The sequence below is a fragment of the Theropithecus gelada genome, chromosome 16 (assembly GCF_003255815.1).
Source record: "Theropithecus gelada isolate Dixy chromosome 16, Tgel_1.0, whole genome shotgun sequence".
Taxonomy (NCBI): domain Eukaryota; kingdom Metazoa; phylum Chordata; class Mammalia; order Primates; family Cercopithecidae; genus Theropithecus; species Theropithecus gelada.
This window is the reverse complement of record NC_037684.1, coordinates 61588013-61612321: the sequence shown is the minus strand read 5'-3', so window position 1 is coordinate 61612321 and position 24309 is coordinate 61588013. Positions and strand designations below refer to the sequence as shown.

The window sequence follows — 24309 nt, the reverse complement described above, 5'->3', positions numbered from 1 at the left end:
TTTGTTTTTTTTTTTTTTTTTTTTTTTTTTTTTGAGAAGGAGTCTCGCTCTGTCACCCAGGTTGGAGTGCAGTGGCCGGATCTCGGCTCACTGCAAGCTCCGCCTCCCGGGTTCTCGCCATTCTCCTGCCTCAGCCTCCCGAGTAGCTGGGACTACAGGCGCCCGCCACCACGCCCGGCTAATTTTTTGTATTTTTAGTAGAGACGGGGTTTCACCGTGTTAGCCAGGATGGTCTCGATCTCCTGACCTCGTGATCCACCCGCCTCGGCCTCCCAAAGTGCTGGGATTACAGGCATGAGCCACCGCGCCCGGCCTCACTGCTTCTTTTGTTCCTACTTTCTTCCTCTTTTTGGGGTGTGGGGAACAGGGTCTCATTCAGTCACCCAGTCTGGAGTGCCAGTTCACTGTAGTCTCAAACTCCTGGGCTCAAGTAATCCTCCCATCTCAGTCTCCAAGTAGGTGGGACAACAGGCATGCACCACCACGTCTGGCTAATTTTCTGAAAATTTTTTGTAGAGACAGGAGTCTCACTATGTTGCCCAGGCTGGTCTTAAATTCCTGGGTGCAAGCAATTATCCTGCCTTGGCTTCCTGAAGTATTGGGATTACAGGTGTGAGCCACAACACCTGGCCTGTTCCTACTTTAATTCTTGTGCTGTGTCTTTATGGCCAACAAATTCAGCAATACCATAGCTACATTATCTCTAAAACATCAATGCTGGAGCTGCCATCAGAAAACAAGGTCAACTTTGAACAGTTTATTTTCCTTAATAGGAAAATGAATGAGACGGGGTCTCATTTTCTTAAGAAAATGAACACTAACTTTGTGACAAAGCAGCCACTTGTGATAAAACACCATTATTGTGATTATTTTCAATGTCCGTAAGAGCAAAACCATCTCAAAGCAGTTTTTTGATTTAAATTTATTTATTACTATTTTTTTTTTGAGATGGAATTTCGCTCCTGTTGTCCAGGCTGCAGCACAATGGCGCAATCTCGGCTCACTGCAACCTCCGCCACCCAGCTTCAAGTGATTCTCCTGCCTCAGTCTCCTGAGGCTGGGAGTAGCCGGGACTACAGTCATGGGCCACCATGCCCAGCCAATTTGTATTTTGAGTAGAGATGGGGTTTCTCCATGTTGGTCAGACCGGTCTCGAACTCCCAACCTCAGGTGATCCGCCCGCCTCAGCCTCCCAAAGTGCTGGGATTACAGGTATGAGCCACCGTGCGTGGCAGTTTTTTGCATTGTAAATAAAGATTCTTAAGATGCATAGTCTAAATTACAGGGTTTTTTTTCCCTATTACTGATTCTAATTTTGTTCATGGTACTGGGGCAGAATCTTGGGTTTCAAGCAAATGGATTACAATGTTTCATAACCTTTGAGGCCTCCAGCTCTTTAATTTTGTCTTCAGCCTCTGTCAGTTTATCCTTCAAAGCTGCAATTTCCTTTTCCATTGGCATCACAACAGACCGAAGTTTCTCAGCATCTTCTTGGGCCTATGGTTAAAAAGAATTAAATGCCACGACTTATTCATTTACTGCTTTCCTAAGAAACTCTAACCCTTCCATTTGCTAAAACTTAGTATGTAACAAGTAACTTGACCAGGCACTATATTAACATTCACAAAACTGAATTAATGTCTAACTTTCAAATAGTGCATTACTTTGAATGTCAAGGTATAATTGAAGTTTTCCCAAATATTCTATTTAGAATTTGGGAATGGGAAAACTGATTGACTAAAACAAATTTGACTTGTTAATCAATTAAGAAAATATCCAATATATAAAAGGAAATATACATAATAAATTTTTTTTTTTTTTTTTTTTTTGAGACGGAGTCTCGCTCTGTCGCCCAGGCTGGAGTGCAGTGGCGCGATCTTGGCTCACGCAAGCTCCGCCTCCCAGGTTCACGCTATTCTCCTACCTCAGCCTCCTGAGTACCTGGGACTATAGGCACCCGCCACCACACCCGGCTAATTTTTTTTATTTTTAGTAGAGACAGGGTTTCAGTGTTAGCCAGGATGGTCTCGATCTCCCGACCTCATGATCCGCCTGCCTCGGCCTCCCAAAGTGCTGGGATTACAGGCGTGAGCTACCGCGCCCAGCCCATAATGATTTTTTAAATTCCTGGGTTACTAAGTTCATGAGACAATAATTTCTTATGAATAATGAAAGGGCTGATTATATTTTAAACACCCAAAATAGAATAATGTGTTTTCCAAAATGTTAGAAAATTATGTTGCTATAAAAAGGCCTCCATCCAATTAAACAGAGTACTTTAAATATTGTTTTACTTTTACCATCTAAATGAAACAAACCCAAAGAATGACCCTTAAAACTATCATTGTTTTCCAAAGTCCATTCTCAAAAACATGGATTAAAAGGAACCAACTTACATAAACTAGTAAACTGGTGAGAAAACAAATTTTCATTTCTTATATATACATACACTTACACGCAGAGAAACAAAGGCAGACTCAAAAAGTTGGCTTTTTTCCTTCTAGAGAAACTGAAAACCTAATTCACTGAATTTAAATGGGTGCAAACTTTCCTAAGTTGTGCACGATAGGGAAAAATATCATAAATGCCCAAACGTGAGGTGGATTTTCCCCAAAACACTTATCCCTCAAAAAACAGGGGTTCAGATTCACTTTGTTTTCAGGTCCTTACAAAGTCATCATTTATTTTATTTTGAATTAAATACTACTTGGAAAAGACAAGTTAAAATATCTCAGTCAAGGCTAGTTTAGGATGCTGATAAAGGTCATCTGATAAAAAACAACAGGGAAAAATAAGGAGGGAGGAAGCAAAGAACTGATCACAAATCAAGTTATTTATTAATATAAATATGACTTCACAATTCCAAGTGCTGAATGTCATCATAAACAAAACCTTTAAAGAGCACTTTAAAAAATGACAGAAAGGTCATTAAAAACAAGGAAAATCTGAGAAACTGTCACAGCCAAGAGGAACCTAAGGAGACATGACTAAATGCAATGTGGTATCCTGGATGGGATCCTAGAACAGAAAAAAAAAGGACATTAGGTAAAAACTAATGCAATCTGAATACAAAAATGGACTTAGGTAATAAGAATAAATTGATTTGGGCTTATTAGCTGTGACAAATGTACCATGCTAATGTAAAACATTAACAACAGGGGAAACTAGGCATGGAGTATATAGGAACTATCTTCCCAATTTTTCAGATAATCAAAAACAGTTCTAAAAAAATAAAAGATTGTGGAAATCATGAATACACATACATTTGAAGAATGAACTAAGAAATAAGAACCAAAAAGGCATGATAAATTCAATTGAAAAGAAAAATCAATTACTAATTATTTTATATAATGTGATTTTAAATATGTGTATGCATATAAAATAATGTAAAAGTTCATTTAATTAAACTGGCTCAAAAGCTTTTAATATTTTCTCAATGATAAAATGTCTCACTTTACATTTAGTTGCCTTATGTTCAAGTATTATATGGTATTATGTTCAAGCATATGTGGTACATAATGTGTGGTACACAGAAACCAAAGGACACTGAGAAAGAAGGAAAACTAACATCTATTCTAGAACTTCGCTTTAGACACAGTCATCAAGCAACAACACCCACTCAACTGATACTCAGGAATTCAAGCACCTATCTCCTAGACACTATGCTAAGCATTTAGGATATACAAATAAAAAACAAGCACATGTTCCCCCGAATCTATTAAAAAAAAAGAGAGAGAGAGAGAGAAAGAGAAACTCTTGCCTTCACAGAGCTTATATTTTAGCAAGGAAAGAAAGACAGTAAACAATAAACACAACAGGTGAACTCTGTATAGTATAAGGAAATACGTGCTATGGAAAGAGAAAAACTAGAGAAGGATAAGGGAGACGAGAGTAGTGACAGGCCGCAGAGGGAAGTTGGCAGGCTGCGATGTTAAATGGCAGGTGGTCGGGATAAACCCCATGAAGTAGTGACATTTGATCAAAACTTTGAATAAGATGACAGAGTTAGCCACAGATACAACATTATTTAGTACTATGTTTAGGTCTGTGTCCAAATAATTACTCTCACAGGAAATATCAAAGTACTTCTATTACTTTCTATTACACAACAATATTAGAGCACTCTGCATTTGAATTCAAATATTTCTACAGATGAACACATTCCTTCATACCTTTTTCATTTCATTTTCTAAATTTTCCTCCTCTTGACCTTCAGACAGCCTTCTTCTTAAGTCAGCTATTTCCCTCTCTGCGGATTCTCTATACTGTGCCCACTGTGCTCGCTCCTGCTCCAGCCTAAGGTGGAACTGGTGCTCATAGTCACGAACTGTTTCTACAAAACATCACCACATATTTCACATCTAAGCATTATGGAAAAAAAAAAAAAAATAACCCGGCACACGAAAATTTTTAAAGTTATATAAAAAGCTTACGTCTAATTTCTGGAAAATGTTTAATTCACTAAAAAACAAAACAAACTAGTTGTAGTTCTTATGATATACAGAAATAAAGGCTTTAAATCATCACTTCTAATCTTCACAATAAACCTGTGTCATGTATTATTTTACGAATGAGAGAATCTTAGGGAAGGTTAACTAGTCTGGCCAATGTTTCACGCCCAGAATGAAGCAAAGCTAGAATTCACACTTAAGGCCAACTCCAAAATCTATGTTCTTAGACATATACTATGGTTCCCAAGGCAAATATAATATGTCGCCCCAATCCCACTACCTGGAAGTGTGAGAAAAGGGATATATTTCTGGAATAGTTTACTAAAACCCAAGATTGTAACTTGAGGCAAACTCTATAAGCTCTTTAAAAAATGGCTTTCTCTTTGATATAATCCTAAAATATGGCCAGGCTTAGTGGCTCACACACACCTGTAATCCTAGCACTGTGGGAGGCAGACAGGAGGATCACTTGAAGCCAGGATTTCAAAACCAGCCTGGCTGACATGGCAAAACCCCATTTCTACCAAAGAGAGAAAAATTGCCAGGTGCGGTGGCTCATGCCTGTAATCCCAGCACTTTGGGAGGCCAAGGCAGGTGGATCACCTGAGGTGAGGAGTTCGAGACCATTTTGGTCAATGAGGTGAAACCCTGTCTCTACTAAAATTACAAAAATTAGCCAGGCGTGGTGGTGGGCACCTGTAATCCCAGCTACTGGGGAGGCTGAGGCAGGAGGATCACTTGAACCTGGGAGGTAGAGGTTGCAGTGAGCCGAGATCGTGCTACTGCACTCCAGCCTGGGTGACAGAGTGAGACTCTGTCTCAAAAACAGAGAAGGGAAGGGAAAGTGAAAGGGAAAAGAAAAGATTATCTGGGTGTGATGGCATATGTCTGTGGTCCCAGCTACTTGGGAGGCAGAGGCACGACAACTGCCTGAACCCAGGAGGCGGAAGTTGCAGTGAGCCGAGATCGCGCCACTGCACTCAACCCTAAGTATCTCAAAAAAAAAAAAAAAAAAATATGTGACAGACCCTGTTGATTGCCCATTAATTTCCACTCCTTCGTCCTTACTGGTAAGACTCCAATTTTGTTTAGGAAGTCAGTGTGCGCAATTTTAAAACTACATTGTCCAGTTTCCCTTGTAGTTATGAGTGACCACACATTTGGTCAACAAAGTGAGGGAGATATGCTGGGTAGTTCTAGAAAACTTTTGCTTTTCTGATGCAGACTGAAGGAGAAGCAGCTATTTTTCAGCTAAGGCAAAGATTAAGTTGAAAACCATATGCTAAGGATGAAAGAACAGAAGGGCTGAAGGAGTCTGAGGCATTGTTGACATCATGGAACCAACGCAACCAGGCCTGGGGTATCTACCTTTGGATTTCGTGTTCTGGGAGAAAAACGAACTCCTATTTTGGTAAATCACCATAGTCAGGTTTGTTACATGAAGCCTAGAGTAATCTCTAGGTCATAGCTACATACTCAGAAATAGGGCTAACTTCACCTGCCTTTTTATAAAGAGCACTAAGGCAAAAAGTGACACACAATTGCAAACACGGTGGAAAAAGTCATCACTATTTCACATTTAGAATATTAACTAATCCAGGCCGGGCGCGGTGGCTCACACCTGTAATCCCAGCACTTTGGGAGGCCAAGGCAGGCAGATCATGAGGTCAGGAGATCAAGACCATCCTGGCTAACATGGTGAAACCCCGTCCCTACTAAAAATACAAAAAATTAGCCAGGCGTGGTGGCATGTGCCTGTAGTCCCAGTTACTTGGGAGACTGAGGCTGGAGAATTGCTTGAACCAGGAAGGCAGAGGTTGCAGTGAGCCGAGATCATGCCACTGCACTGTAGACTGGGCGACAGAGTAAGACTCCGTCTCAAAAAATAAAAAATAAAACAGAATATTAACTAATTCCAGGAACTCAAGGATTCAGTGACAACTTACTTTGTTTCATCATCATCTTCTCAGAAATTTGGGAAGTAATGAAGCACTAGTGCCAAAAGGAGTCTGAGACTAAACTATGTCTCTTCTTTTAGATGAAAGGTGGCAGCCCATGAAGCCTACCCTAGCCTAGGCCATTCTACCCAACACAGTGCAGTGAAGATTTCATATACAAAGTTTCTTTAAAAATCTAAGCCAGGCCGGGTGCGGTGGCTCACACCTGTAATCCCAGGACTTCGGGAGGCCGAGGCAGGTGGATCACCTGAGGTCAGGAGTTCAAGACCAGCCGGACCAACATGGAGAAACCCCGTCTCTACTAAAAATACAAAATTAGCCAGGCGTGGTGGCACATGCTTGTAATCTCAGCTATTCGGGAGGCTGACGCAGGAGAATCGCTTCAGCCCGGGAGGCGGAGGTTGCAGTGAGTAGAGTGAACTGAGACTGCACCGCTGCACCCCAGGCTGGGCAACAGAGCGAGATTCCATCTCAAAAAAAAAAAATTCTAAACCATATGGCCAAACTACACTGGAAGGGCAATAATTAGCTAAAGCTCATCAATGTAAACAGTTACTTTACCCTTTGCATGGCAGCTCTCTCTACTCCAGCACATTGCCTGTGCCCATACAGCTTTATTCTTTGACATTACTAGCCTGCCTCCTAGAAGAAATCGACTTCTAAGCCTTACAAAGTACAGTCCTCATTTAATGCATTATCTCTATAACATTCCTATTATAACTCTCCATTATTAAGTTAGATAGGATTGATATACCCATTTATGTTATCAGTGACTTCTCTTTTATCTGAAAGTATATCTTGATGATGACAGTACATAAAACCACAAATGAAACTCTGGATATATTTTAAGATTCTCTGAAAATATTCTCAATCATCAGAATCGGGTATCTTAGAAAATCAAAAAATTGATCTCTGTTTGTCTTTACCTTTCATAACAGCCTGAAGTGAAGCAACTTCTTCTCTCCACTGTCTTTTCACTTCATCTATAGCTTCTTGCTTGGTGTTCTCAGAGACTGTGGCAATCGCCTTAATATTCTCCATCTCTGCTTGAGCTTCCCACAGCTGGGTTCGAAGGTGTCCCAAATCATCTTGTGCAGCTTGTAATACTGCATTTTGCCTCTTCAGATCCTCTGGAGAGAAAAGTAAAAGACAGTCCATTAATGTTCACTTTCATCAGACTGGCATTCCGATAAAGAAATAAGGTATTAAATTTAAAAATATAAACATACAAAATGATACCCTTTTAATAGAGATGAGACTTAAGGTATGCTGGGTATCACAAACCAATTGCTACTATCTATCTAATGATCCAGTGGTTACGGTTATGGTTTTAAAGCTCAATTTACACATTCCCACCTGCTGACTAAATGAACTTGGTCATGTTATTTAATCTCTCTGGCCTAAGTTTCCACATCTGCAAAATGGAAGTTAAAAATAGCCACCTCACAAGGTTGTTGTAATGATAATTTATTGGAAATGCTAATTAGTAACAGTACCTTCTACAAACATTCAAAAGATGTTTAATAAAAGAGAAAAGAAAGCCAGAGCACATGGCAGTGACTAGACCTATGTTCTTTAAAGTTAGCATTAATTTCTCAGCTCCTTCTTACCATCTTTTAAATACTAAGTTGATGTAATGTGCCTCCTACATGGTTTAAGCCCAGGCAGAACATATGTTTGGCCAAACTGACTTCAAAAAAAAGATGAACTTACCAATAGTATATGGGGATGTGTGATTGTTTTCCCATACCCTTAACAACAGTCACTATTTTCCCTCTTTTAAAAGTTCTTGTAAATATCATGGGTAGCAAATGGTCATTTTAATCTATATTTCCCCTGTTAATAAGGAGTTTGAGCATCTTTTCATATATTTACTACTGACTCATTTCCTGTTTGGTGATATTCTTTACATTTGCTTCTAATGAATGATCTTCCTTCTGATCTGTAAGAGCATTTTATATATTCTGGATATTAAATCTGTCTTCTCTTACAAAACTTTTCCCAGTCAGCTGCTGTCTTTCTTAAAAAAAAAAAAAAAAAGTTAAGAGACAGGGTCTCAATTGTCGCCCAGGCTGGAGTGCAGTGACGCAATCATAGACCACTATAACCTCAAATTCCTGGGCTCAAGCGATCCTCCCACCTCAGCCTCCTGAGTAGCTAGGACTGCAGGCCTGCACCATCATGCCCAGCTAATTTTCGAAATTTCTTGTAGAGGCAGTTTCACTATGCTGCCCAGGCTGGTCTTGGCCTCCTGGGCTGAAATGATCCTCTCGCCTCAGCCTCCCAAAGCACTGGGATTATAGGTGTGAGACACCGCGCCCGGCCTTACCTTATGTCTTTTAGCATCTCAACTTGTAAGGTATTTATGAAAAAAAATTGTTCATCTTTGTAAAATTATCAATTTCCTCTCCAAAGCACAATAACTAAGTCAAACTGACCAAGAAAATAAACTGATTTAAGATCTAACTCTACCACTAACCAGCTGATGACTTTAAGGAAATCACAAGACTCGGAAGTCTCGGTTGCCTCATGAAGACAGTGGCAATACTTTCTTGCATAAATTTCTAACTACTTATAAAAACCCAATAGTAAAATAAAAGAACTTTTAAACGTTGTGAAACATTCATTGTTATCAAACAATCACAGGAGTTAATGATTTGGTAGTCCAAGTTACAGAGGGAAATACCTAGTCATGCTAAGTTGTTCTGAAATCTTGACTCTCTCAACATCAGTTTCCATCGCTCTTAAAATACTCTGAATCTCTAGCCAAAGACAGTTTTAAGAACATTAACTACAAAAAGGAACTGTGTAAAGTCGCTTAAAGACGGACACCTAGGAAGTCGTGGTAGGCATGCAACTAGGACTAACCCAGAAAGTTACAAACACGTGAAACCACAAAGGAAAAGTTTATGTGTGTCAACTCTATATTCTGAGTGTCAAACTGTTTCATAAAAAGTGAAAAAAAAGAAAAAGCATTATTTCTGGGGTATTTTATTCATTTTTGGGTACTACAATTTTTTCAAGGCTCAAGTTTACATACTTAACAGGTCCTCGTGCTAATTACCTCTGGTACTTTTGATTTGTTGGAGATTACCCAGAGGTATTCACTACCAAGCTGTCATTATGAAAAGAAAAACTGTAAACAAATACCAGACCTAAATATCCATTTTTGGCACTTAAAAGTCAAATAGAGAGCCTGGAGGAAAACTTGGTCAACACTAACTTTAGTTGTTATATATGAATATATATTATATGCGAATGTTATATTTATATATATAATAAAAAAAACAGGAGACAGAAGTTTAAAATAAAGTTAGAAAATCTTAATTTTTTGTAGTAAAGCATTTCAAACACGTTTGTCAATAGTAGGAGTTCCAACATTCGTTTATTGCTTTTACTGCTGTATATGTAATTATAAAAATTTTCAAGCATATTCAGAAGTTGAGGATATACTACAACAATCCTTCATACAACTTTCACCAAGACTCAACAGGAATCAAGATTTGCCAGACTTATTTATTTTTTGAGACAGAGTCTCGCTCTTGTTGCCCAGGCTAGAGTGCAGTGGCACAATCTTGGTTCACTGCAACCTCTGCCTTCTGGGTTCAACAGATTCTCCTGCTTCAACCTCCCGAGTAGCTGAGATTACAGGCACGTGCCACCACGCCTGGCTAATTTTTGTATTTTTAGTAGAGACGGAGTTTCGCCTTGTTGGCCAGGCTGGTCTTGAACTCCTGACCTCAGGTGATCCACCTGCCTCAGCTTCCCAAAGTGCTAGGATTACAGGCGTGCGCCACCACACCCAGCCTGCCATGCTTATTTAAACTATCCTTTTTCTTTCCTGTAGTATTTTAAAGCCCCAGAAATATTACATTATCTAATGTATTGTATAGATGCCTCTCTAAAAATATGGAGAGTTTCTTATATAAACAAAGTGCCACTGTCACACAAAACAAAATTAACGACTGCCTGATAACTAATACCAAACCTCTGGTAAAACTTCTCCAATTGAACAAAAAAAAAAAGTCTTTCTGAATATTTTGTTTAAGATCAAAACAAGATTCAAGTACTTCATTTGGTTTTTTATATATATATATATATATATATATATATTTTTTTTTTTTTTTTTTGAGACAAAGTCTCACTCTGTCGCCCAGGCTGGAGTGCAGTGGCGCAACCTCTGCCATCTGGGTTCAAGCGATTCTCCTGCCTCAGCCTCCCGAGTAGCTGGGATTACAGGCACCTGCCACCACACCTGGCTAATTTTTGTAGTTTTAGTAGAGACAGGGTTTCACCATCTTGACCAGGCTGGTCTTGAACTCCTGACCTCGTGTTCCATCTGCCTCGGATTCCAAAGTGCTGGGATTACAGGCATGAGTCACTGCGCCCGGCCATTTTTTTTTTTTAAAGTCAGCTTCTCGGCCGGGCGCGGTGGCTCAAGCCTGTAATCCCAGCACTTTGGGAGGCCGAGACGGGTGGATCACGAGGTCAGGAGATCGAGACCATCCTGGCTAACACGGTGAAACCCCGTCTCTACTAAAAAATACAAAAAACTAGCCGGGCGAGGTGGCGGGCGCCTGTAGTCCCAGCTACTCGGGAGGCTGAGGCAGGAGAATGGCATGAACCCGGGAGACGCAGCTTGCAGTGAGCTGAGACCGGCCACTGCACTCCAGCCTGGGCGACAGAGCGAGACTCCGTCTCAAAAAAAAAAAAAAAATTTTTAAAAAAAATAAATAAATAAAGACAGCTTCTCACTCTATCGCCCAGGCTGGAGTGCAGTGATGCAACCTCGGCTCACTGCAATCTCTGCCTCCCAGGCTGAAGTGATCCTCTCACCTCAGCTTCCCACGTAGCTGGGACTATAGGCATGTGCCAATACACCCTGCTGATTTTTGTATTTTTTGTAGAGAGGGGGTTTTGTCATGCTGCCCAGGCTAGTCTCCAACTCCTAGGCTCAAGTGATGTGCCCTTACAGGCATGCGTCACTAGGCCTGGCCTATACTAATGCTATAAAGCATTATAAACTACTTGAAGAACAGAAACAATACAAAAAGTTCTGTAATGGGCACCTATTACCTATCACCTAGACCCATCATTTTTAATATTTTGCTACATCTCCTTCCATTTCTTTTTAACTTCAGGAAACAAAACATCACAAAGACACTACCTTCCCCTGAGGTAACAACCGTCGGGAATTTGGGTTTATCATTACAGTGCATATATGTTACACCTTTACTTATGCTGCAGGTTTTAAAACCTTAATGTTCTTTTGCGGTTACTTCTTAGCCCTCAACATTGTTGATTGTTGATAACTACTTCATTCATTAATTAGAATATCACAGTCTCAATATATCACATATTATGTTGACAGGTATTCAGGTGTGAAACTGAAACCTGCTTTATCTGTACAGATGTTCTCCTTGTCCTATGCCCATTGTCCCAGTCTTTTCCCATCCTGACAATGCCATCTTTGTCATATTTCAAATTTCCACATTTGTGAGGGTTCGATTTGGGGAACTCTGTTCTATAAAAGTTGTCTATTTTCATGCCAATATTTTATATACTGTCTAAATTAACATAGCTTTATACTGTTTTGTCTACTTTTGTCTATTTTTAAATGTTTATATAAGAAAAAGTTTAACAAAAAGGCCATGATCATTTTGAATAAGTGGGGAGACTTACCCTACCAGATATCAAAAATTATTATAAACTTCATGTATGCACCAGCCAGCTCTAGTAACCATACACTCATGGCAAATCACCCCCAAACCATCCATATGCACTCCATATATATTATGAGACAAATCTCAGACACAGTCATATGCAAAATAATCACGTTTTAGTCAACAACAAAAAATATACATGACAGTGGTTACATGGATTATAGGGGCTGAAAAATTCTTATTGCCTAGTGACATCTAGCCATGGCAACATCATAGTGTCACACATCTTGTCTATGTTTAGCTATGTTGCTTTTTGGGTTTGTTTTTTGGGGTTTTTTTTTTTTGAGACAGAATCTCACTCTGTCGGCCAGGCTAGAAGAGTGCAGTGCACGATCTCAGCTCACTGCAACCTCCAACTCCCAACTTCAAGCGATTCTCCTGCCTCAGTCTCCCAAGTAGCTGGGATTACAGGCATGTGCCACCACACCCGGCTAATTTTTATATTTTTGGTAAAGATGAAATGTCGCCATGTTGGCCAGGCTGGTCTCGAACTCCTGAGCTCAGGTGATCCACCCACCTCGGCCTCCCAAAGTACGGAGATTACAGGCATGAGTCACCATGCCCGGCCTGTTTAGCTATGTTTAATACAAAAATATCACTGTTATAACTGCCTACAGTATTCAGTAATGTGCCGTACAGCTTTTCAGTTTAGTAGCAATAGGCTATACCATGTAGCCTACATGTGTAGTAGGCTGTACCATCTAGGTGTTTGTCAGTACACTCCATCAGGTTCGCACAAGGACAAAATCACCAAATGATGCATTTCTGAGAATGTATCGCCATCACTAAGCAATACATAACTGTATTTTCTTATTTTTTTCAATAAACTTTTTAGCAGTTTCAGGTTCTCAGCAAAACTGAGCAGAAAATAGAGGTTTCCCATATGCCCCACAGCCCTGTACATCCACACTCCTCTACAACAGGCACCCTGTACCACAGTGGCACATTTGATACAACTGATGAACCTACACTGGTACATTATCATCACCCACTTAGTTTACACTAGGGTTCACTCTTAATGTGGTACATTCTATGGGTTTTAACAAATGTATAAGGACATGTTCCCACCATCATAGTATCACACAAAATAGTTTCACTGCTCTAAAAATTCTCTGTACTCTACGTATTCACCCCCTCTTCCTCCTACCCCTGGCAACCACTGATCTTTTTTTGTTTTGTTTCCATAGTTTTGCCTCTTCCAGAATGTCATATGCTTGGAATCATACAGTATATGGCCTTTTCAAATTGCCTTCTTTCACTTAGTAGTATGCATTAACTTTCCTCCACGTCTGTTCATGACTTAATAGCTCATTTCTTTTGAGCATGGAATAATATTCCACTGTCTCAATATACCAGTTTATTCATCCATTAACCTACTGAAGGACATCTTCCATGCTTCCAAGTTGTGACAATTACGAATAAAGCTGTTATAAATATATTTGTGCAAGTTTTGGGGACAAAGGCTTCTCAAGTCATTTAATTACATACCAAGGAGCATGACTGCTGAATCAAAAGGCAAGAGTATGCCTAGTTTTGTAAGAAACCACTAAACTATATCCCAAAGTGGCTACGTCATTTTGCATTCCCACCAGCAATGAATGTTGTTGTTGCTCCACATCCTCACCAGCATTTTTCGGTATTGGCAGTATTTTGGATTTAGGCCATTCTCATAGTCTAATAATCTTTTCATCTACTCACTTGACATCTGTATATATTCTTTAGTGAGGTGTTTGGGTCTTTTGCCCATGTGGTAATGGGGCTGTTCATTTTGTTACCATTGCATTTTATTTTTATTGATGCATAATAGAGGTACATAGTTCAAAGTACATGTGATAATACATTAATGTAACTTGTAAAAATCAAACTGGGGGTAGTTGGGGTATCTATTACCCTAAATATTTGTCGTTCTTTTTTCATCCCCATGGCACCAGGGGTTGTCTTTTCTTTACGCTAGAACCATTCAAATTATTCTAGCTATTTTGAAATCTAGAATAGATTACTGTACTTTTTTTTTTTTTTTTTTTTTTTTGAGACGGAGCCTATATCTGTCACCCAGATTGGAGTGCAGTGGTGCGATCTCGACTCACTGCAATCTCCGCCTCCTGGGTTCACTCCATTCTCCCTCCGAGTAGCTGGGACTACAGGCGCCTGCCACAACGCCTGGCTAATTTTTTGTGTTTTTGGTGGAGACGGGATTTCACCGGGTTAGCCAGGATGGTCTCGATCTCCTGATCTCGTGATCCGCCCGCCTCGGCCTCCCAAAGTGCTGGGATTACAGGCGTGAGCCACTGCGCCCGGCAGAATAGATTACTGTAAACAAGAGTCACCCTATTGATCTGTTTAACACTAGGTCTTATTTCTTCTATCAAACCATATATTCATACCCATTAAGCAACTTCTCTTCATCTCCCCCGAGCCCAGCTTTCCCTGACCTTCGTACCACCAGTCTAGTCTGTCTTCTCACGAGCGCCCACAAGTGAGACCATGTGACACTTGTCTTTCGGTGCTTGGCTTCTTTCATTTGACATCATGACTTCCAGTTCCATCCATGTTGCTGCAAATCACAGGATTTCATGCTTTTTTTTTTTTTTAGACGGAGTTTTGCTCTTGTTGCCCAGGTTGGAGTGCAATGGTGTGACCTTGGCTCACTGCAACCTCTACCTCCCAGGTTCAAGCGATTCTCCTGCCTCAGTTTCCCAAGTAGCTGGGATTACAGGCACACACCACTACGCCTAATTTTTTTTTTTTGGGGGGGGGTTTGGTTTGTTTTTGCTTTTTCAGTAGAGACGGGGTTTCACCATGTTGCCCAGGCTGGTCTTGAACTCCTGAGCTCAGGTAATCCACCTGCCTCGGCCTCCCAAAGTGCTAGGATTACAGGCATGAGCCACCACGCCCAATGATTTCATTTCTTTTGGATATATATCCAATAGTGGAATTGCTGGATTATACAGCAACTCTTATTTTAGTCTTTTGAGGATCCTCCATACTATTCTCCACAGTGGCTATACTAATTTACATTCCCACCATCAGTGGATGAATATCTTTTTGATAAAAGCCATTTTGACTGCAGTGACAGGATATCCCATTGTAGTTTTGCTTTGCATTTCTCTAATGATTAGTGATGTTGAGCATCTCTTCACATACCTCTTGGCCATTTATGTCTTTTGAAAAATGCCTATTCAAATATTTTGCTTGTGTTTAAATAAGATTTGCTTTTTGGTTACTGACTTCTTTATATATTGTAGCTATTAATCCCTTATGAGATGGGTAGTTTGCAAATATTTTCTCCCATTCTGTGGCTTGTCTCTTCACTTTGTTTCCTTTATTGGCAGAGGCTTCCTGGCCTGATGTAATCCCATTTGTCTATTTTTGCCTATGCTTTTGAGGTCTTACACACACACAAATCTCTGCTCAGACCAATGTCTATTTCCCCAATGTTTTCCTCTAGTGGTTTCATAGTTTCAGGTCTTAGATTTAAATCTTTAATCTATTTTGACTGTTGTGTATATGGAGAGAGATGGGGCCTAATTTCATTCTTCTGCAAATGGTTATCCACTCATCCTACCACCATTTATTAAAGAGACTCTCCTTTTCTCATTGAATGTTCTTGGTGACTTTGTTGCAGATGAGTTGACTGCAGATGCATGGATTTGTTTCTGGGTACTCTATTCTGTTCCATTAGTCTATGCGTCAGCTTTTATGCCAGTGCCATGCTGACTGGGTTACTATAGCTTTGTAGTACATTTTGATGTTATATAGTGTTGATGCCTACAGCTTTGTTATTTTTGCTAAGTATAGCCTTGGTTATTCAGGGTCTTTCCTGGTTCCATACAAATTTTAAGATTTCTTTTACTGTTTCTGTGAAAAATGTCATTGGTATTTTGATAGGAATTGTATTTAATCTGTAAATTGCTTTGGGTAATATTGTCATTTCAACAATATTAACTCTCCTAAATCCATGACCATGGAATATCTTTCCATTTGTGTGTGTCCTCTTAAATTTCTTTCATCAGTGTTTTACAGATCTTTCACTTCTTTGGTTAAATTCCTAGATATGTATGTGTGTGTGTGTGTGTTGTAGCCACTGTAAATGGGGTTGCTTTGATTTTTCAGACTGTTCACTGTTGGTATATATTCATGCTAATGATGTTTGTGTATTTTGTGTTCTGTGACTTTACTAAATTTATCAGTCTAAACACTTTTTTGGTGGTGTCTTTAAGTTTTTCAAAGTATAAGATTGTGTCATCTGTGAACAAGACAAACTTAACTTCATGCTTTCCAATTTGGATGCCCTTTATTTCTCTTGCCTAACTGTTCTGGCTGCAATTTCCAATACTATGTTAAATAAAACTGGTTAAAGTGGGCATCCTTGTCTTGCTCCAGATCTTAGAGGAAAGGTCTTCAACTCTTCCCCATACAGTATGATGTTAGTTGTGGGTTTGTCATGTATGCCCTTTATTATTTTGAGGTGTGTTCCTTCTACACACAATTTGATGAGGGTTTGTATCATAAAGAGGTGTTGAATTTTACTGAATGCTTGTGCAGCATCTATTGAAATAACCATATGGTTTTTGTTGTTTTTTTGAGAGTCTCACTCCGTCACCCAGGCTGGAGTGCAGTGGCATAATCTCAGCTCACTGCAACCTCCACCTCCCAGGTTCAAGCGATTCTCATGCCTCAACCTCCAGAGTAGCTGGGATTACAGGTGTACACCACCATGCCAGGTTAATTTTTTGAATTTTTGGTAAAGACGGAGTTTCACCATGTTGGCCAGGCTGGTCTCGAACTCCTGGCCTCAAGTGATCCACCCGCCTCGGCCTCCCAAAGTGTTGGGTTCACAGGCATGAGCCACTACACCTGGCCAACCATATGGCTTTTGTTCTTGGTTATGTTAATGTGATGTATCACATTTATTTAGTGTGTATACTGAACCATCCTTGCATCCTCAGGAGTAATCTACTTGATTGTGGTGAGAGACATGGTCATGCTCTGCTACCCACACTGGAGTGCAGTGGCACAAATACGGCTCACTGTAGCCTCAACCTCTCAGGCTTGATCAAGCAACTCTCCTGCCTCAGCCTACTGTGTATCTGGGACCACATGCACATGCCAGCATGCCCAGCTAATTTCTACTTTGAGATAGGGTCTCACTCTCTCACCAAGGCTGGAGTGCAGTGGCACAATCACAGCTCACTGCAGCCTTGACTTCCTGGGCTTAAGTGATCCTCTCACCTCAGGCTCCCAAGTAGCTGGGACCACAGGCACATGCCACCACATCTTGTACTTTTTAGTAGAGATGGGGTCTCACTATGTTGCCCGGGCTGGTCTCGATCTCCTGGGCTCAAGCAATCCTTCCACCTTGGCCTCCCAAAGTGCTGGGATTACAGGTGTGAGCCACTGCACTCGGCCAGTTTTTTTTTTTTTGTAGAGCCAGGGTCTCACTTTGCTGCCCAGGCTGGTCTCAAACTCCTGGTCTCAAGTGATCCTCCCACCTCAACCTCCCAAAATACTGGGATTACAGGCATGAGCCACTGTACCCAGCCAAAGTGGGTTTCTTGTAGGCAGCATATAGTTGTGGCTTCTTTAACCATTCAGTCACTCAGGCTTTCAATTGGAGAACTGAATCCATATACATTCAGTGTTATCTATAAGAAAGGACTTAAACTACTGCCATTGTATTGCTTGTTTTCTGGTTGCTTTGTAACTCCTCTCTTCCTTTCTGTCTTTGGGGCTAAATGATTTTTTCTGGTAGTATGTCTTAATTCACTGCTTTTGATTTTTAGTGAATCTATTACAGGTTTTTGTTTTGTTTTTATCACAAGGCTTACAAAAAACATCTCGTAGATAACAAGTTACTTTAAAGAGAATACATCTTAAAAAATAGAAACAAAGAAAAAAGTGGGGAAAAAACCTCTACAACTTAGCTCCACTTTCCCCACATTCTGAATTTTAGTAGTCTCAACTTAAACATATCTACATTACCTATCTCTGAATAGGCTGCCATAGCTATTACTGTTCTTGGTAGATTTGTCTTTTGGGCTTTATACTAGAGTTACCAATTGTAGTATTAAGAGTCTAACTCTGTCCATGTCTGAGTCTGTCCATGTACTTAATTTTACCAGTGTGTTTTATACTTCTTTTTTTTGGTGTCTTAGCATTTTCAAAATTTCAAATGGAAGAACTCCCTTTAGCACTTCTTGTGGGATGGGTCTAGTAGTTGTCAATTCTCTCAACTTTTGTCTGGGAAAGAATATATCTCTCCTTCATATCTGAAGGATAACTTTGTTGGATATATGATTCTAAGATGTTCAATTTTTTTTTTTCTTTCAGCACAGCACACTGAAGATGTCATTCCAGTCCTTCCTTACCTTTATGGTTTGTACTAAGAAGTCTGTTGACAGACTAACTGAAGCTCCATTAGGGTTATTTGCTACTTTTCTCTTGCTACTTTTAGGATCCTCTCTTTGTCCTTGACCATTGAGAGTTGGTTCTTATATGCCTTGGGGTAGTTTTATTTGGGTCAAATTCCTTTGGTGCCCTCTGGCCTTCCTGCATGTGGATATTTATATCCTTCCCAAGTTTTGGAGAGTTTTCTGCTATTTCTTTGAATAAGCTTTCTACCTTTGCTCTTGCTCAACTCCCTCTTGAAGACCAACAATTCTTAGCTTTGGTCTTTTGAAATACTTTCCTACATCCTGTAGGTCATCTTCATTGCTTTCATTCTTTTTTCTCCTCTTTGTTTTTTCAAACAGCCTGTCTTCAAGGTCACTGCTTCTTTCCTCTGCTTGATCCATTTTGCTACTGAAAGCCTCTAATGAATTTTCCAGTTGAGAAAATACATTTATCAGTTCTGAGACTTCTGTTTAATTTAATTATTTCAACATCCTTGTTAAATTTCTCTGGTAAGCTGGGCTTGGTGGCTCACACCTGTAATCCCAACACTTTGGGAGGCCAAGGCAGGCAGATTGAGGTCAGAAGTTCAAGACCAGCCTGGCCAACATGGTGAAACCCCATCTCTACTAAAAATACAAAAATCAGCCAGGTGTGGTAGGCGCCTGTAATTGCAGCTACTTGAGAGACTGAGGCAGGAAAATCGCTTGAACCTGGGAGGCAGAGGTTGCAGTGAGCCGAGATTGCGCCACTGCACTCCAGCCTGGGTGATGAAGTGAAACTCCATCTGGGTCTCAAAAAGGAAAAAAATATGTGACAAATTTCTTTTTTTCTTTTTTTTGAGACGGAGTCCCGTTCTGTCACCAGGCTGGAGTGCCGTGGCATGATCTCAGCTCACTGCAATCTCCGCCTCTGGGTTTGAGCGATTCCCCTGCCTCAGCCTCCCTAGTAGCTGGGATTACAGGTGCACACCACGCTTGGCTAATTTTTTGTATTTCAGTAGCGACAGGGTTCCACCATGTTGGCCAGGATGGTCTGGATCTTCTGACCTCATGATCCACCCACCTCGGCCTCCCAAAGTGCTGGGATTACAGGCGTGAGCCACCGCTCCCAGCCTAAACTTTTTAATTGAAAAATAATAATTGTACATATGTGTTGGGTACAAAGTGGTATTCTGATACATCTATACATTGTGAAATGATCAAATCAGTACAATTAGCATATCTATCACCTCAAATATGGTAAGTTACACATTGATTTTTGAATGTTGAACCAGTCTTGAGTACCTACACAAATGCCACTTGGCTGCAGTGTGTAACTTTTATACATTGTTGGATTGGATTTGCTAAGATATTGTCAAGGAATCTTGCATATATGTGCATGACAGATATGAGTCTGTAGTTTTCTTTAAATGTCTTTGTATGGTTTTAAGACTAGGATTATGCAGACCTCACAGAATGAGTTAGGAAGTATTCCCTCTGTTTCTATCTTCTGAAAGATTATAGAGAATAGAGACTCGGAGAGATTGGTGTAACTCATGGTATAGTGTCTTCCTTAAATGGCAGATAGAACTCACCAGTGAACACAACTGGACACAGTGCTTTCTTTTTTGAAAGGTTACTAATCTTGAAGTTGTTCCATAATTTTCTTATATTATCCTTTTACTATTATGGGATCTAGAGTGCAGTCTCCTCTTTCATTTCTGATATTAGTAATTTCTCTTGTGTTAGTAATCGTTTTTTTACTTAGATTGGCTTACTGTACTTTTTTGTAACAACTTCATTGAGATATAATTCACATATTACTTTTCATCCACCAGTAACCAATCAGTAATTTTGGTAGCATACTCCCATTGGGTATCCTCTAATTTAATTCTGACACTATTTACCTGGAAATAGCATCAGATCACACAAGCTGAAAATTCAGTCTAACAAGACTGAAGCCCACTTCTGATATCAATTGTAAGCTTCAAAATTATTTTACCTGTGTTTCTGACTGACCAGCTATAAATTGACGTTTCTACAACCATCTCCTTAGGTTTGATTAATTTGTCACTGGGCTCACAGAACTCAGGGAAACATTTAGTTTCATTTACCAGATTATTATAAGACTATTACAAAGGGTACAGAGAAAAAGGTGCACAGGACAAGGCATGTGGGAAGGGGCATGGAGCTTCTATGCCTTCTCTGGGGCACCACCCTCCAGGAACCTTCACATCTTCAGTTACCTGGAAGCTCTCCAAACCCTGTCCTTTTCAGTTATTACAGAGGCTTTATTACATGGACATGATTAAATGGCCCCTAATGATCAACTTAACCTTTAGCTCCTCTCCTCTACCTGGAGGTTGGGAGGCAGGGTTGGAAGTTCCAACCTCTACTCCTGTGTTGGTCTTTCTGGTGACCATCCCCTATCCTGAAATTACCTAGGGGCTGCCAGCCATCAGTCAGCTCATTAACAAAGACACTTATCACTTTATATATTTATATATTTTTTATATACATATATATATATATATATATTTTTTTTTTTTTTTTAATGGAGTTTCACTCTTATTGCCCAGGCTGGAGTGCAATAGCATGATCTCAGCTCACCATAACCTCCGCCTCCCAGGTTCAAGCAATTCTCCTGCCTCAGCCTCCCGAATAGCTGGAATTACAGGAATGCGCCACCACGCCCAGCTAATTTTGTATTTTTAGTAGAGATGGGGTTTCTCCATGTTGGTCAGGCTGGTCTCAAACTCCTAACCTCAGGTGATCCGCCCACCTCAGCCTCCCAAAGTGCTAGGATAACAGGTGTGAGCCACCGCACCCGCCCCAAATATATATTTTACAGTATCACACATATAAAACAATTCATTTAAAGTATATAATTCAATGACTTTTTAGTATATTCAATCAGACTTGTACAACCATCACCACTATCAATTTTAGAACTTTTTCATCACTCCAGAAAAAACCTTGTGCTCTTTCATCTCCAACTCCTCACCCCACCAACCCTAGAAAACAAATATTCTACTTTCTATCTCTACAGACTGCCAATCTAGATATTTCATATAAACAGAATCATAAAATATGTGATGTTTTCTGACTGGCTTTGTTTACTTGGCATAATGTTTTTTCAAGGTTCACTCATGTTGTAGAACTGGTACTTCATTCCTTTTTATGGATAAGAAAAAACACATTTTGTTTATGTATTCATCAGTTGATGGACATTTAGGATATTCCTTTTTCACTATTATGAATAATGCTGCTACAAAAATCCATGTACAAGTTTATGTATGGAAACGTTTTCATTTTTTGCGTGTATATACCTAGGAGTGGAATTATTGAGTCAAATGGTAACTCTATGTTTAACTGTTCGAGGAAGTGATAGGCTGTTTTCCAAAGCTAACATATCATTTTACGCTCCTGCCAGTGGTGTATGAGAGTTCCAATTTCTCCACATCCTTGCCAACATTTGTTAATGTCAGACGTATTAATTACAGCCATCCTAGTGGGTACTAAGTGGCATATTGTAATTTTGATTTGTGTTTTCCTGAGGGCTAATGTCACTGATCACCTTACGACATACTTATCGGCCATTTGTGTTTCTCCTCTGGAGAAATGCCTATTCAGATTCACTGTCCATTTTTAGTTGGACTGTCTTTTTGCTATTGAGTTGTAATGTCTTTATGTAATCTAGACCCTTATCCAATATAATAATTGCAAGATTCTGCCCCATTCTGTGGGTTGTCTTTTCACTTTATGGTATCCTTGAAAACATGAATATTTTTAATTTTGATGAAGTTCAATTTATCTCATTTTTCTTTAGTTGCTTCTACTTTTAGTGTCATACCTAAGAAAACACTGCCTAATCCAAGGTCACAAAACCTTAACCCTATTTTTCCTCTAAGAGTTATAGTTTACCTTTTACATCTAGGTCCTTATACATTTTGAGTTAACTCTGGCAGATGGCAGGGGGTCCAACTTCATTCTTTCACATGTAGATATCCAAATGTCTCAGCACAATTTGTTGAAGAGATTATTCTTTCCCCCAGTGAACGGTTTTGGCACCTTGTGGAAAAGCAACTGAGAATGTAATTCTATTCCATTGATCTATGTCTGTCCTTAGGATAGTGCCACCTTGTCTGGATTACTGTTGCCTTGCAATAAGTTTTGGAATCAAGATGTGTGAGTCTTCAAACATTTTTCTTTTTGAAGGTTGTTGTGACAATTCTAGATCCCTAGAATTTCCATATAAATTTTAGGATCAGTTGTCAATTCCTACAAGGAAGCCAACTGAGATATTAAAAGGCACTGCATTTAATCTGTACATCAATCTGAGGAGTGGTGCCACCATAACAATATTAAGACTTCTAATCCATGGACATGAGATGTCTATTTATTTAAATCTCCTTTTTGTGTGTGTGAGACAGGGTCTCACTCTGTCTCCCAGGCTGAAGTGCAGTGGCGCGATCTTAGCTCGATGCAACCTCCACCTCCCAGGTTCAAGCGATTCTCCCGCCTCAACCTCCCAAGTAGCTGGGAGTACAGGCATGCACCACCACACCTGGCTAATTTTTGCATTTTTAGTAGAGACAGGGTTTCACCATGTTGGCCAGGTTGGTCTTGAACTCCTAGCCTCAGGTGATCCGCCCGCCTCAGCCTCCCAAAGTGCTGAGATTACAGCAGTGAGCCACTGCGCCCAGCCCAGATCTCCTTTAATTTCTTTTAATAGTGAAGTTTTCAGAGTACAAGTTTTGAGTTTATTTTGTTAAATGTATTCCTAAATACATTATTCATTTTGATGCTATTGTAAATAGAACTGTTTCTTTAACGCCATTTTCATACATATAGCTGATTTTTGTATGGTGCTCTTATATCCTGAATCTTGCTGAACTCACTTATTAGTTTTAACTAGTTTTGTAGTGGATTCCCTTGGAGTCTGTATATGAAAGAGGATGCCATCAGAGAAAAGTAGTTTTATTTCTTCCTTTTCAATGTGGATTCCCTTCCTTTTTCTTTCTTTGGGTAAGTGCCCTAGATAGATCCTCACTTCCAATGTTGAACAGAAGTGGTCAGAGTGTACATAATTGTCCTGTTTCTGGCTTTAGGGGAAAAGCATTTGGTCTTTAAACATTAAGTGTGATGTTAGCTGTAAGTTTTTCGTAGAAGCCCATTTTCAGGATGACAAAGTTCCCTTCTATTCCTGTTTTAGTGTTTTTATCATGAAACAGTGTTGGGTTTTGTCAAATACTTTTTCTGTCTAGTAAGATGATCATGTGTCTTTGTTTCTTATCCTACTGATTTTCAGGTGTTGCACCAACCTTGAATTCCTGGGATGAATCCCACTTTTCATGCTGTGTGATTCTTTTTACCTGTAGCTTAATTTGATTTGCTGGTTCTTTGGTGAGAATTTGTGCATCTATGTTCCCACGGAATACTGGGCTAAGTTTCTCGTGATGTCTTCCTTCGTTTTGAGGTCAAGATAACACTAGCCTCAAAGAATAAGTGGGGATGTGTCTCCTCCAAAAATTAGCCAGGCGTGGTGGCAGGTGCCCATAATTCCAGCTATTCAGAAAGTTAGGGCAGGAGAATCAACTGAACCCAGGAAGCAGAGGTTGCAGTCAGCCATCACAGCACCACAGCACTCCAGCCTGAGCGACAGAGCAAGACTCAATCTCAAAAGATAAAAATTTAAAAATATATATTTTTATCAATTTCTGTATTTTGTATTGTTTCTTACACTGTTTTTTTTGTTTGTTTTTTTTTTTTTTTTTCCCCCTTTGAGACAGAGTCTTGCTCTGTC

At 39.9% G+C, this 24309-nt stretch overlaps 1 protein-coding gene across 3 annotated transcripts in view; it reads right to left on the bottom strand.

The window, feature by feature from the left end:
• RABEP1 (rabaptin, RAB GTPase binding effector protein 1) overlaps window positions 1-24309 on the bottom strand; it is a 115568-nt gene that overhangs the window by 45880 nt on the left and 45379 nt on the right. For 2 of the 3 annotated variants that reach the window (XM_025361890.1, XM_025361891.1), the window contains 3 exons: window positions 7336-7539; window positions 4173-4333; window positions 1378-1497 (listed from right to left, as the gene is read on the bottom strand). In XM_025361890.1, the coding sequence (XP_025217675.1) occupies window positions 1378-1497; window positions 4173-4333; window positions 7336-7539 (485 nt within the window). Of the gene's footprint in view, window positions 1-1377; window positions 1498-2815; window positions 3019-4172; window positions 4334-7335; window positions 7540-24309 lie in introns of those variants that run through there. The other variant, XM_025361892.1, reaches the window with a different exon arrangement.